The 14,798-nt window shown below is 36.6% G+C and overlaps 1 protein-coding gene across 1 annotated transcript; it reads right to left on the reverse strand.

The window, feature by feature from the left end:
* Window positions 1-222: 222 nt before the first annotated feature.
* LOC136248138 (probable outer membrane protein PmpD) lies at window positions 223-12,316 on the reverse strand. Its single transcript, XM_066039953.1, has 3 exons — window positions 7,572-12,316; window positions 7,377-7,517; window positions 223-408 (listed from the first exon to the last, which is right to left on the reverse strand). The coding sequence occupies exons 1-3, from the start codon at window positions 12,314-12,316 to the stop codon at window positions 315-317; spliced, it is 4,980 nt and encodes a 1,659-aa protein (XP_065896025.1). The 3' UTR covers window positions 223-314.
* Between the last annotated feature and the right edge of the window lie 2,482 nt (window positions 12,317-14,798).

The following is a 14,798-nucleotide window of genomic DNA, read 5'->3' on the forward strand; positions in this document are numbered from 1 at the left end:
CTATAGACTATATAGGGATACTTGGCGATGTCCAAGTATAAATTTAACTTAAGTAAAAGTAATGCTTAAACAAAAAGACCAAAACTCTAATTGTACTGTATAATATACATTTTGTATTAAGTGAGAATGTCACCATTACCATGTACACTATTAGTTTATAAACATTGCAGTAAATAATTGATCAATGCAACAAAATCAAAGAGCAGTGTGAGTTATATACAAAGTACTAAATGTATTATTACAGCAGGATTATATATAAACGAGGACAATAGACTAATTAATGTAATAATATTATTTACAATCACAATTTGTCATCAGTCATCATCATTCATTATCTCCATAACAGGTTCACGATAGTGGATCATGGTATCATGAATCACAATTGTATCATTAGAATCTCTCCTCCTTCTACATTAATAACAGATGTATGTATTATTCTACAGTACAGCAGTACTGTATTTATTATTTTATTTATTATTTATTGAGGCTTTACGGCACAAGTGCTGAAGGCCTGTAGGACACCTGGTCCTACAGCCTGTTTAAAGTTGTTACATAAAGTGTGGAGAAAGGAGAAAAATCCATTACTGGGCCGGGGGTCTGGGGAAGTCTCGAACCTGCAGCCATCCAATTAATGCTTGAATGCTTACAAGAATCTTCCAGGTGGTCAGGATGTTTTCTCCATGTCAATTTCAAGTGTATATACCCATAGGAACTCTAGAGAGTGATATATACTTGAAATTAACAAGGAGAAAACATCCTGACCGCTTAGCAGACTCCTGTAAGCATTCGAGCGGGCTGCCCATGTCCAGTCATGGATTTTTTTCCTTTCTCCACCTTTTCAAACACACTTTATGTAACAACTTAAAACAGGTTGTAGGACCAAGTGTCCTACAGACCTTCAGCGCTTGTGCTGTAAAGCCTTAATAATATAAAAGCAGTACTGCATACTACTATTCAAGTGTGACTGGGATTTGGAAAATCAGCTATATACACTCATTTAACATATCAAATTTTGGCTCCAAACAAATGCATTTAATGAATATCAATCTATTTTTGAGCAGAAGTACGTGTACTGCTATAAAAGTTCCTTTCTGTTTTAACAGCACCATGACAAATCTTAATGCAACCTGCACAACTAGCTATATCAGCACCTTTCCAAAATGTTGCCACATAATATATGTCTGTTTCATTTAATGTGGTATGCACTGGTTTACCGGTAATGAATTGTGTAGTTCCAAAAGAATAAACAAGTTTAATAAAAGATCTAAAAGAAATTTTACATACATATGAGTAGGGATCATTATAACCTAAAGTGGTGACAGAAGGCTACACCTGCAGCAACACTAGTGGATATTAATTTCAATGGCTATAGATAGGCTATATGGTGACTGAAGTAGAATGAAAACACTTGTAGCTAAATTGTAAATACGCTATGTAGTGTACCTTATGACTTTTTGTCTCATATAATTGGTGCAATATCATGTATTTCTGTGGCAGACTTTTGTGTAAACATGGAGACAGGCACATAATAGGTAGCTACATAGTTCTTCTAGATGACCTTCTCGTGCCATAGACAATTAATTACCATAGAGCTGAAACCAGCATAAAAATCAAGACACACGGTAGTGTGTCGTGCGGCCCAAGAAGCCGGCGCATAACACCCGTGAGTATATTGGTGACCAGATTTTACAGAACCGATCCAAATCGCACATCAGGCAAAATCAAACTAACATCACCAGTGGATAGCTGCACTATCGTACTACAAGTTTTGATCCTCAGCACTACTCAAACTACACGAGGCTGGTTTTTACACACGTCTTTTCTGGGTGGTGTGGAGTGCCCAAATGGCGGTTTCTGGCCTTGTGAAGGACCTGGCTTGGCAAGAGTCAGTGGTTTACTGGTGGACAGCCTTATAATGTTGGCCAGACGTGTTCTCTGCTGATTTTGCTACATATCAGCCACTAAGGAGCCAGCACAGCCCTGTAATCTGGTGTCTGGACTCCAATCGTGGTCTGCCTCCATTTTGAGGTCTAACTTTTGCCCTCCCCGCCACCCCCCAGCCTCCACCCCACCCCCCAGCCTCCACCCCACCCCCCAGCCTCCACCCCTTTGTGAGCACTCGTGATACTACTTCGCTCGTCCAACTGCTCAGATTTTCTATCTTATTTGGCGGGAAACTGTACAAGCAGCTACAAGTACTGGAAGTGGCTTGAAAGGTAACAGATTGATGCATCTTTTGTGTAAATTTCATACGCGTGCTTGCTATCCTTGGAGAGTTATGCTGGCTTCAATTCTTTAAAACCGTTTATCTCGGAACTTCTAATGTGCGATTTGGATCGTTTTTCCAAAATCCAGTCACATTGACAGGAAGAAAGAAAACGCAATTTTCGCACCTCCGTAGCTCTGTTCTTCCTTGATGAAACAAGACGATTTTTGCTGTGGACATGCCCTCCAACTGCAGCACTCCACATTCCAAATTTGAACGAAATCGCTTCACGCGTTCCCGAGATATGCGACTTCAAAAATTGGCTCAGTTTCTTCGTTTTTTTTCCTCCTTATTTTTCTTTTTCTTATCGCACACTTACAAAACTGCTATAAAACGCGAACGCCATATCCGATTGCCTTGAAATTTGGTACACAGAAGGGGGATATAAAGGCGCATCTCGGTACCACCTTTGGCTGGAATACGGTAAACAGGCAAAGAGTTATGAGCGATTATTCACGAAAAATAACACCAATATGTTGTCACGTCTACAGGGTAAACCGCGTATGGGATGAAGCTGAAAATCGGTGGGTGAATAGGTTAACTATAGAACCTCAAACCTTTTGTGGTTTGAAAGAAATCAAGCTAAAAAACAGGAAGATACAACGAAAAAACCAACAGTGTGTAACAATTACGCAATCGAGATTAGCTAATTAAAAAAACGACTGCTTGCCACGCCTACCAGATAAACCGCTTGGGGGTATTGCTTTGAAAATCGTTGTACAGATGGAGTAATCATCTTAGAAAGGCTCATCAATGGTGTAGAAGAATCAGACCTTAAAGCCACGGAGTTATAACACGAAATCCAACTTGGTGCAGCAAGTGCGAGATCGAGATACTCTAATAGAGCAGTCATCCTAATAGAGCAGTCACCCTGAAGAGAATTCAAGAAATCAGCTAGAAACAAGAAACCTGTATAGACATCAGCTACACACAAGTCACCCTGTAGAGAGATCAGCTAGAAGAAGTTATCTTGTAGATAGTTCAGCTACTAACAAATCACCCTGTAGAGATGATATCCTTATTTACAAAACCATTAAAACACCACAAGACCATAAAATACTTCAAGATGATTTAAACTCACTGACAAGATGGGCAACTGACTGGATGATGGAATTCAACATCTTCAAATGTAAAATTTTACAGATAACAACACACCATAACAAGAGTACTTTCACATACGAAATGTCCGACATTCCACTGGCTACATTATTAGAACACAATTACCTTGGAATCCGTCTCCACCACAAATTATCATGGGATCCTCACATCAATTACATCTGTAACAAGGCAAATCGACTCCTTGGATTCTTAAAAAGAAATCTCCACAATGCACCATCAGAAATTAAAGAACACGTCTACAAACAATTGCTCTTACCATCATTAGAATACTGCTCAACCATCTGGGACCCCTATCATCACACTAGTATTAGTAAACTAGAAATGATTCAACACCGCGCTGCTCGTTTCGTTTTGAACAAACCCTGGCACAGATCTAACCAAAACCATGATAGCATCACAGACATGTTAACCAGTCTTGAATGGCCTACACTTCAAAACAGAAGAACAATTGCTAGACTCACCTTCCTATTCAAGATTGTCAGGAACTTACTAGCACACCTGATCATTGCTTACCGTCACCAACCCCAGTGTCCTCCACCCGTGCTCAACATCCTCTCAAGCTAACTCAATTGCAAACAAGAGTTGATGTGTACAAATACTCCTTCCTCCCTCGAACAATTATTCAATGGAACTCCCTTCAAATTCCTAACAGCAACACAATAGATCTTGAAACATTTAAGAACGCTGTAAGTAATATAATAGATTGTAGTGCTCATTAGCGTGTTGCCCCTAGTGGGCTTTGCTAATTAACAATAATAATAATAATAAAGTAGAGAGATCAGCTAGAAGAAGTTAACTTGTAGAGAGTTCAGCTACAAAGAAACCATCATTTAGAGAGTTCGGCTTCAAACAAATCACCTGTAGAGAGTTCAGCTACAAACAAATCTCCCTGTAGAGAGATCAGCTAGAAAAGTTACCTTGTAGAGAGTTCAGCTACAAAGAAACCATTCTGTAAAGAGCTCAGCTGCAAACAAATCACCTGTACAGAATTCAGCTACAAACAAATCACCCTGTAGAGAGGTCAGCTAGAAGAAATTACCTTGTAGATAGTTCAGCTACAAAGAAACCACCATGTAGAGAGTTCAGCTGCAAAGAAATCGCCCTGTAGAAAATTCAGCCACAAACAAATTGCCCTGTAGAAAGATCAGTTAGAAGAAGTTACCTTTTAGAGAGTTCAGCTACAAAGAAACCATTCTGTAAAGAGCTCAGCTGCAAACAAATCACCTGTACATAGGGACCCGTTGATTATGCTGGCATAATAATGAGCATAACAGGTGCCTGAAAGCATTGAGCATAATGCTAGCATAATAGGCAGAAAACTTGTGCAATGCTATAAATTCTTGCTTATCAAAATACATAACCAACAAAAAGATTGATATAGTCTAATAGAACAGTCAGTAACTCTAATAAAATTATCAGGTAGCTGACTGTTCTATTAGAGTATATAGATCTTTTCTGTGACATGTATTTTGACAAGCAAGGATTTACAGCCTGTACTTCAACCACTTACTGCTTTTCCATAAAATGCAAAGTTATTAGAAAAACATGGGAACTGAGGTAAAAATATTGAGTATAATTTGAGCATAATAGGTAAATATTGAGCATTAATTTAAGCATAATAGGTAAATATTTGAGCAGTGCAGCATAGCATAATAGGTAAAAGAATGAGCATAATCGGCGGGTCCCTACCTGTACAGAATTCAGCTACAAACAAACCACCCTGTAGAGAGATCAGCTAGAAGAAGTTACCTTGTAGATCGTTTAGCTACAAAGAAACCACCATGTAGAGAGTTCAGCTAGAAGAAGTTACCTTGTAGAGAGTTCAGCTACAAAGAAACCATTCTGTAAAGAGCTCAGCTGCAAACAAATCGCCTGTACAGAATTCAGCTACAAACAAATCACCCTGTAGAGAGATCAGCTAGAAGAAGTTACCTTGTAGATCGTTCAGCTACAAACAATTCACTATGTAGAGAGAGCATCTAGAAGAAGTCACCTTGTAGAGTGTTCAGTTAGAAAGAAACCACCATGGAGATTTCTGTAATCAATATATGTATTATATATATATAATTTGTACATTTACTGATAAAATATTTAAAGTACATCTATTTCATCTTTTCTTCTTCCTGTGGTAAAAAAAAGGTAGGTTAAAAAAGTCCAAAAGCCAGCGGTATACAAATACAAAAAGAAATGAAATCTAATCCAAAACAGCCAAGCTGTAAAAAAAGCGTGCAGCCCTCAAAAAGGCTATGGTGAAAAAAGATGTGAAATCCAAGGTGGCGGCCAAGAAATGGCTGTAATGGTAGTTTAATGGTAAAACATCTTTTTTCACCATAGCCTTTTTACCATTAACCTACCATCACAGCCATTTCTTGGCCGCCACCTTGGATTTCACATCTTTTTTCACCACAGCCTTTTTGAGGGCTGCACACTTTTTTTACAGCTTGGCTGTTTTGGATTAGATATAACTATCTTGGTACTGCATATTAGGGATCATGAAGGTTTGGGATTTTCTGGCAAACAATATCACCCAAAAGTAACTTCACAATACTTTCCTGGTGCCTTGGCAGTATTAGTTAGGTATAACCAAGAACTGAGCCAAAAAATTCCTTCACGACCCTTGATGCTTCCTACAAAATTTTATTTCTAATTCAATGGAATTTTTTACTGACTAGCTAACTGATTGCCTGATGCCTTCAGGAAAGCATATAACTACTGGTTGATTTTTTCATTATTCAATGTCGCTTCAGCCCAACAAGTGCCTTTTGCCTTTTGGCATATCGTAGTAAGTACAATGCACTTACCTTTGTTCTCCTTTATGCCCCATTTCTTTTTGCTGACAGCCCAATTAAGGTGTCAATTCATGGTAGTACTATGGCTTCCCTGTGTTTCAACACGGAAATTTGTTTGTGTTTCCGTGGTGACTTGATATTGTTTGTGGTGCTATGTAATGGGATGAACATAGCTGAAGAAGTGACTATTTCACTTCGAGATGGTGATCAATAGTTGAGCCATACATTTAGTAACTCAGGCACTAATCTTTCTTTTGATGCAGTATGCACAGGTTCACCTGTTATAAAATAATATTATAGAGTAGTAAACAAACAGAAAAAAGAAATATTTAGGAAATTTAAGTAGGATTAGGGGTCATAGAATAAAAAGTGGGGAGGCAATGAAAGTCACCTACACCTGCAGATATAATGGTAATGCTTAATTCAGTCATAGGTATGGGGATTCAATGTTCACTATTGTATGTCTGCAGGTGTAGGTGACCTCCCTTGTTTCCCTACTTTCTTCTATGATCCCTAATCTAACTTAAAATACCTTATATTCTAAACAAAATCTTTCCGGATATCCTCAGGATAGTGACATCATTAATCCAGTTTAAAAAACCCAAGACCACTACAAGTCATACCTTAGTTTCTGGTCACATCCTAGCTAACAAAAGCATGCGGGCAGGCAAATGATTAATTCCCTTTATACAGGGTTACAGTACTTGTTTATTTCTAAACACCTCTATTTACAACATCTCTTCATACTGTTCATAGTGACTTGTGTACGTTACTTAGCTGAACTCCTTACATAATGATTTGGTTAATGGTAGCTGAACTCAGCCTCAACAGAGTGGTTTGAAACTTAGCTAAACACTTTACAGGGTAAGTAAGTTAGTTGTCACTAAACTTTCTATTGGATGACCTGTTTGAGCTAAAGTTTCTACAGAGTGTAACTTAGCTGAACTTGGTCATGACTTGCAACTGAAATTTCTACAGAGTAACTTATAACTTAGCTGAACAAACCACAAGGTGACCAGACTGAGTAATGTAGTTAAACTTTTAACACGGTGACTTGTAACTTAGTTGAGCTCTCTACAGAGTGACTTATTATGTACCTGAATTCTTTACATGGTGATTTGTGATTGTATCAGTACTATTTTTGTAATACCAATTAATATATGCTTGATAAGTATTACATTGTTATTTTAGTGCATTCTCACATTTCACATATGTAAGCATTCTTCCTGCTGTTATCATCAATAACACTGTCAACAAAGTCTCTCATCGGTACCTCATTGTTGTCATTGGTAGTGTCTGGTTTGGGTGGTTCACAATAATTAGTAATTTTCTTGATAGTATTTCTATAGAGGTAAACTTCTATTATAACAAAAGGTATTAAGGGTAGTGCCACTAACAAAAACATGAATGCTAACAGCAAATCAGGATCATAGCTGTCAGCAAAATTTAATGCCACCATTGAAACCACAATCATCAACTGCAATATAAATCCATCAAACATATTAAGAATATTAGATCCATATGGCCTTAACGTCAAATGTATGAAGGCCAACAAACAACTTAATATGATCAATGAGTATTGGGAGGTGACATTGTTTGATGAATTAGCAATAATTATCACAATAATCACCAGTCGACATATCATGTAATAAGCTGCAAAACTACGATACTTATCCTTGTAACATCCTTGAAACTGATCCAGCAATGGCTTTATCCTATAAAAGTTGATCTTGTGGTTTATGAAGGGCTCGAGAAGAAGCAGAAGTGGTAAACCAACCACAATCACTAGTGTACATAATATTGCTATGATGAAATATGGTAGATGGCGACCATGACAATACTCTATGTCAGGTGACAGGTAAGTGTAAACCTTATCCACATTATGAAATATCAGTGATCTCAGTAGCAGTAAAGAAGTGGTTGCCATAGAAGTGTATGATAGCAATAAAAGGAAACATATAACGTGGATAATTCCTCTACTCACAAACAATGAAAACTTGTATGACATTCTTGCTGACAGACAGATCATTGCTACAATGATGGCAACAGCTAGTGGATGTGCATAATGGATGAACTGTTGGTCAATTCCACTCATATTAGTCACTAAACAGAGTTGCCCTAAAAACTGTGGTGTGACTTTTGCAATACTGGACATTACGCTAATAAATGTAAATAATCCTTGTGATAAGTACAAGTGTTCACTCAGTAATATATCCACCACACTGTAATAGTATGTGATAGCATACAAATAACCAATCCTGATGTGATAAAATGTAACAGTGAACACTAATATAACTATGACCACCCAGTACAGGATTGATAATGTCACCACCAGTGCTGTCTGTCCAGTTGTACACTTATCAACACGTACACATTCAATAGAATCAAATGAAAGTGTATAGTCTTCCTTGCAACTACCACAAGCAGTACCCGATCGCTGCAAATTGCACTGATTAACTCTGACCGGTGACAGCTTAAAATATCCATTAGCTGTTTCACAACAAGTAAAATTACAGTAACCATTGGGACAAACGGTGATGGTGGCTTTATCATTGACATCACCAAACCAGTAACCTCTTTTGATAGTTGATGTACTACCAGAACAAGAAATAATATCACTATCGCTGTAGCATACACACCTTCTTGTGTCATTATCATAGTGGAAGCCTGGGTGACATGGTATTAGTTCAGTTATTAGCCCAATGGAGAATGATTTTAAATCTGAATGACTTCCATCATATGAAGTAATGGCCATTGAATAATTAGTTGCCTCAACAATTTTCTTTCCCATTATTCTGACTCCCTCTAATGCTGTACATGATATTAGCACATTGCGTGATCCAATGATGCGATGACCTTGATCTTCACTGCTCAGGATAAACTGTGTTGCACCAGCGGGTCGATTGAAGTAATTATATACACAAGCATTGATTATAATTTCCTGACCAAGCATAACATTTTTTGTTAGATATCTTTGACAATTTGTGTAACTGTCATCATCAGCACAGGTAGCTGTCCTATTAAACACTAATTTTCTAGGAGAAGTGTTAATGACCCCGCCATATTGATTTTGATTGTGTATTATACTGTTGTTCAAACAAGTCTCTTCACATGAAGTTGGCATATCTACATAAGAGTCAGCATCAGTTAAGTCTGTGTTCTTATAAAATGTAATATCTGTAGTGTTAAGTGAAACTCTGTTTTCAATACTTTTTGTTACTAGGTCATAAAATATGGCCCCACCACGATGATTAGCATTATTATGGATAAACATGATTTGGGATTGATAATAAATGTTTACAGTGAAGTGATCACTTAGATAAATTGCCCCACCACTTCCTGCTGCTGAATTTCTGAAAAATTCTGTCCGGGAGTTCTTTTCAAATGTAACAGAAGACTTCACAACAAAAATTGCTCCACCGTTTTCTGCCTTATTGCTGGTGAATTTTACTGAACTGTCTTCTTCCAATAATATGAAAGATTGCAAAATCGATAAGGCTCCACCATATTCAGATGTGTTGTTTGTAAACTTTATTGAAATATTCCCCTTCAAAATGATGTTGGAGTTACCTACACAGTATATTGCTCCACCATATTGGGTGACTTTGTTATTTGAATAAATTACTTCAGATTGTCCTGTAAATGTAGCAGTGGAATAGTCAGTAATATAAAGTGCTCCACCACTTTGACCAGCTTTATTATTCTTAAAGGTGACTGCAGAATTTCTTTCTAATAGAATAATGACTTGGCTCTCTGAATATATAGCTCCACCATTTAGCATTGCCGTGTTGGATAGAAAAGTCACATCAGAATGTCTGGTGAAAGTTATGCGACTATTGTTAAATAGATATATAGCTCCCCCTCTCTCTGTTGCAGTATTATCATGAAATATAATGACACTTTCATTGACAAATAAGATTTTAGCATTATTATTTTGATGGCATATGGCAGCACCATTTTGTTTAGCTATATTTTTGTTAAACATTATAGTTGAACTCCCTGCGAATTTTACATTACTAGAAACTATGGCTCCGCCATTTTGTCCTACAGTATTGTTATTATAATTGACAATAGAATTTTCATCAAATGTGATTTGGGATGAGGAGAAGACAGCCCCGCCATCATAACTAGCCTTATTGCTGTTAAATGTTACCCGAGTTCTTTTATAAAATAAGATGCCACAATGTTCATATACAGCTCCTCCATTATTACTGGCTTCATTATTGTTAAATATTACACTTGAGTTACCATCAAATCTGACAGGAGATGATGACTCACAATGTACAGCTCCTCCAAGCATGGCTTCATTATTGTTAAATGTTACACTTGAGTTATCATCAAATGTGATATGAGATGAAGACTCAGAATATACAGCTCCTCCATCATTACTGGCTTTATTATTATAAAATGTTACACTTGAGTTACCATCAAATGTGATAGGAGATGATGACACAAAATGTACAGCTCCTCCATCATCACTGGCTTTATTGTTATTAAATGCTACACTTGAGTTACCATCAAATATAATAGGAGATGATGACTCACAACGTACAGCTCCTCCAAGCATAGCTTCATTATTATTAAATGTTACCCTTGAGTTACCATCAAATGTCATATTGGGTATATATTTACAACGTATAGCTCCTCCCAAAGCAGCTTTATTACTATTGAATGTTACATTTGAGCTACCATCAAATGTAATAGGGGATGATGATTGACAATGTACAGCTCCTCCAAATGTGGCTTCATTATTATTAAATGTTACACTTGAGTTACCATCAAATGTGATTTGAGACAAACCACGACAAACTATAGCTCCTCCATCATAGGCTTCATTATTATTAAATGCTACACTTGAGTTACCATCAAACGTGATATGGGAAGAAGCCAAGCAACTTATAGCTCCTCCACTACTAGAGGAAATTATCCCGCCCTTATTGTTATTGAATGTTACACTTGAGTTACCAGTAAATGTGATATGGGACAACCTATTACAATCTACAGCTCCTCCATCAAGTCTGGCTTTATTATTTTTAAATGTTACACTTGAGGTACCATTAAACGTAATGTAAGATGAAAATGTACAGAAGACACCTCCTCCATATATGGCTAAGTTATTATTAAATGTTACATTTGAGTTATTATCAAATCTGATATCAGAATTACTACTGTATATGGCACCACCATAGCTTGCACTGTTGTCTTTAAAAGTTACTATTGAATTTGCCTCAAAGATAATTCTTGAATAAATTTGATGAATTGCTCCACCATGTTCTGTAAAAATAACTCTAGAATCAGCAGAATTATTAATAAACTTTACTTCGGACTTGCCATAAAATATGATATAGGAGTTATTGCTAAAAATTCCTCCACCTGCTACATTTCCCTTGAATAACAGACTGCCCTTAATTTGAAGGTTACTGTTTGAAATGAAAACAGGTACTCCTGTGTTGTTGACAAACTCATTCTCTTGTAAACAAACATGACCAGTGATCCTGGTACTTGAACCATCCGCATAAACTACACTTTGTGTGGCTGTATTGAAAATGAATTTACAATTTTGGACTACCAACTTGTGCTGCCCATGGGTATTATCATTAGGTAAGTAATGTATAGCTGTACCATGTCTGCTATATTCATTTTTGTGTGTAAAATTACAATGCTTAATCCACGTAGTTCCAGACATTTTTGATAGTAAAATGCTTCTTCCTTTGGAGTTACAAAATGAGCATCTTTCAAACGAAGCTTTGGATGAGTTGCAGAATTCAATTCCTGGATAATCTTTAGAGCCACAGCCATCCCACTGGATACCTTCAATGGTTACATTTTTGCAGGAAATAAACTTTACTGCACCAACATCATTACACTTTACAACAGAATTTCTGTGTCCTTTTATTGTTATGTTTTCAAGACTTTTTAATGTCACATTAGTGGACAACACAACATCAGTTGTAATGTTGACAATAGCATTATTGGAGATGTTATTAAGAATGTCAGCAATTGAATAAAAGGTGAAGTTTCCAGATACACAACAGGGAAGTTTATTGTGACCCCTCTCATTTAAACCACCCGATTCACCAGCAAAAACTTCTTCAATTTGATAGAAGAAACATACCAGCAGAACAGCAGCTAAGATCACCATTAAGAGTCTCATGCTTGTAGCTATCAACAAGCATTAATAAACTAACTTACTGTTCAGTTACTGATTTTTATAGCTTCAAACAGGATATGATGAAATGCTGATGTCATGATAAATAAATTTCCGCATTCATTCATAATACAAAATTACAAAGACATACATGGTTATAAAACGTGATGCAGAAGGCAACACACTAATGTTGCTTTTATTGCCATGAGACTACAGGGCATTCCATTTTCAGTGAGTTTACACAATGCATAAACCAAAAGATGGTGAATAAATTCCTTGCTAAACTTTGCCAGCAGACACTAAAGTATAGTAAAGACAAGTGTGGTGGTATTATGTAGAGCACAAAACTCTGCTGTTGACATGGTCAATGGTGATCATGACAGCCGGAAAGCTAGTTCTGAGAATGTTAATGGACTATAATCATACTATGTTCAAAAGGAATGCACTTCAGGTATAGAACTCTTCTATATTTTACTGTGATTTATTATTATTGTGCACTACTCCAGCTTGTTTCAATGCTTTTTATTGATGTGTTATGGTCCCTACTGTAGTTGAAAATTCTATTTTATTTTGTACTTGTAGTTATATGGAGCGTATCCTTTAAAATATCACAAAATCCCTTTTAGTTAGTAACTATTGTATTTATGTATAGGTTAGGAACCTATGACCTGCCTAAGGCTATTCATGGTTTTAGAAAATCTAAAATTAGTTCTTCAGAAGAACCAAGGGTGTGGTTCCTAACCAACGCAGTACATGGTTGGGTGTGTACTTTTAACTATATTATACTTTTGAAATCAACAAATAAGTTTTAAGTACATTTTGCTAAATACTACACAGTGAGTGTGCGTTAAGTCTGAGTAAATTTACTCAGCAAGTTGAACAACTCAAGAAGGAATCTAATATTCCAGGAGGTCTAGTAATGATATTAGAGACATGATTAAAGATCAAAGCATGCTATTTTATTTTATTAAGGCTTTACATCACAAGTGCTGAAAGTCTGTAGGACACCTGGTCCTACAGCCTGTTTAAGTTGTTACATAAGTGTGTTTGAAAAGGTGGCGAATGGAGAATAAATCCATGGCTGAACCTAAGCTATGCATGCCAATGTCTAAATGCTAATAGTCACATAACACTATTATGCTGCTGCATATATACATTATTTCTTCACTAACATTATTAACAATATATAGTCACTCATAACTATAACCACATAATAAGCACAGTTGTCATCTAGGGAACATCAATCTAGCACTTGTAATTATGTTCCATTTCTGTCATTGCAGCTACTGGGGACAGAGTCCTTTAGATGTTCATAATCATGCCTAATGACTATGTACCAGATGTGGAAACCACTTTAAAATCCTGGTTGCATCTTTGAAATCTGTTACACTTACTACAAGTGATAAAGTTTTGGAAGGTTATGAAAAATAGCATAAGGTACAGAAGTCAATTTTTTTTTTGGATCTGAAATAAGTGCTTTCCATATACATATATATGTGACATGCAGTTAGAACAAAACTTTTATATTACAATGTATATATTATACAACACCACTTTGATACCTTAGATCAAAGGAAACCACATAGGGTATACTACCTCACATAAACATGCCTATACATGTGGTACCTCCTTCATCTTTTTTGCATATACGTAGCATGTTTAATATGCACGATGATCTAGTATGTATGTAGCACATCTTGCTACTGACAATGTAACTTATGGCTATATTATGTGGCGGATGCATGTCATGTGAAAGTGTAGTTATACTGTTTGTCTCATATCATAATAAGTACTTTACAATCTAATGCCAACGTCTGTGCAAATCCAGCAGTTGCTCCAGAATAATTATATCACTCCCTCAGAACCTGAACACAGGCATTAAAACATTTAAATGGGAAAATGAAAATGTGTATACTATACAGTAAAAACCTTCTTCACCAGATTTTGACAAAATGTCTTTGGTTGAACTCCTTGAATACGCACATTCTTGGCCTCACAACTATACTACTTTTGAATGGGACTGTATGATTGTTGTTTAAATACTTCACTATGTTGACTATGACATGCAGACACTATTCAATCAGTAATATCTTCACAACATATGCACAAGTCATGTAATCCTTGATACTTCCCTTGACTATTCACTGTTAGAGTTGTTTACAAGTTTGTACTGCTAATATGATCTACTAGTTTAGTGTAACCATCAAAATTTGATATTTGTGTGATGTGGTTAGACAAAATGAAAATTTTAAAATTAGCCACACTGTAAATACGGTGACACCCTAAAGTACAATGCAGGGGGTGCCACGGTAGCACTCTAGTGGAACCAAAATGACCTGTGTGTTCTTTTAACACCCTATGAGTGCTCACACTACACCCCATGACACTCTAGGGTGATTTAGTGTTTCATAGTTACACCCAAGGCTGTCATTGAGGTGTTGTAGTAACATGCTAAGAGTGTAACTTAAGTGCCATG

This window comes from Dysidea avara, chromosome 2, assembly GCF_963678975.1.
Source record: "Dysidea avara chromosome 2, odDysAvar1.4, whole genome shotgun sequence".
NCBI lineage: Eukaryota > Metazoa > Porifera > Demospongiae > Dictyoceratida > Dysideidae > Dysidea > Dysidea avara.

Coding starts and splice junctions, on each gene's coding strand:
- LOC136248138 (XM_066039953.1), bottom strand. CDS start 12,316: ATGGTGATCTTAGCTGCTGTTCTGCTGGTATGTTTCTTCTATCAAATT. Junction 7,518..7,571: donor CTGTTAGCATTCATGTTTTT/GTTAGTGGCACT, acceptor TTACCTCTATAG/AAATACTATCAAGAAAATTA. Junction 409..7,376: donor AATGCTTACATATGTGAAAT/GTGAGAATGCAC, acceptor TTATTAATGTAG/AAGGAGGAGAGATTCTAATG.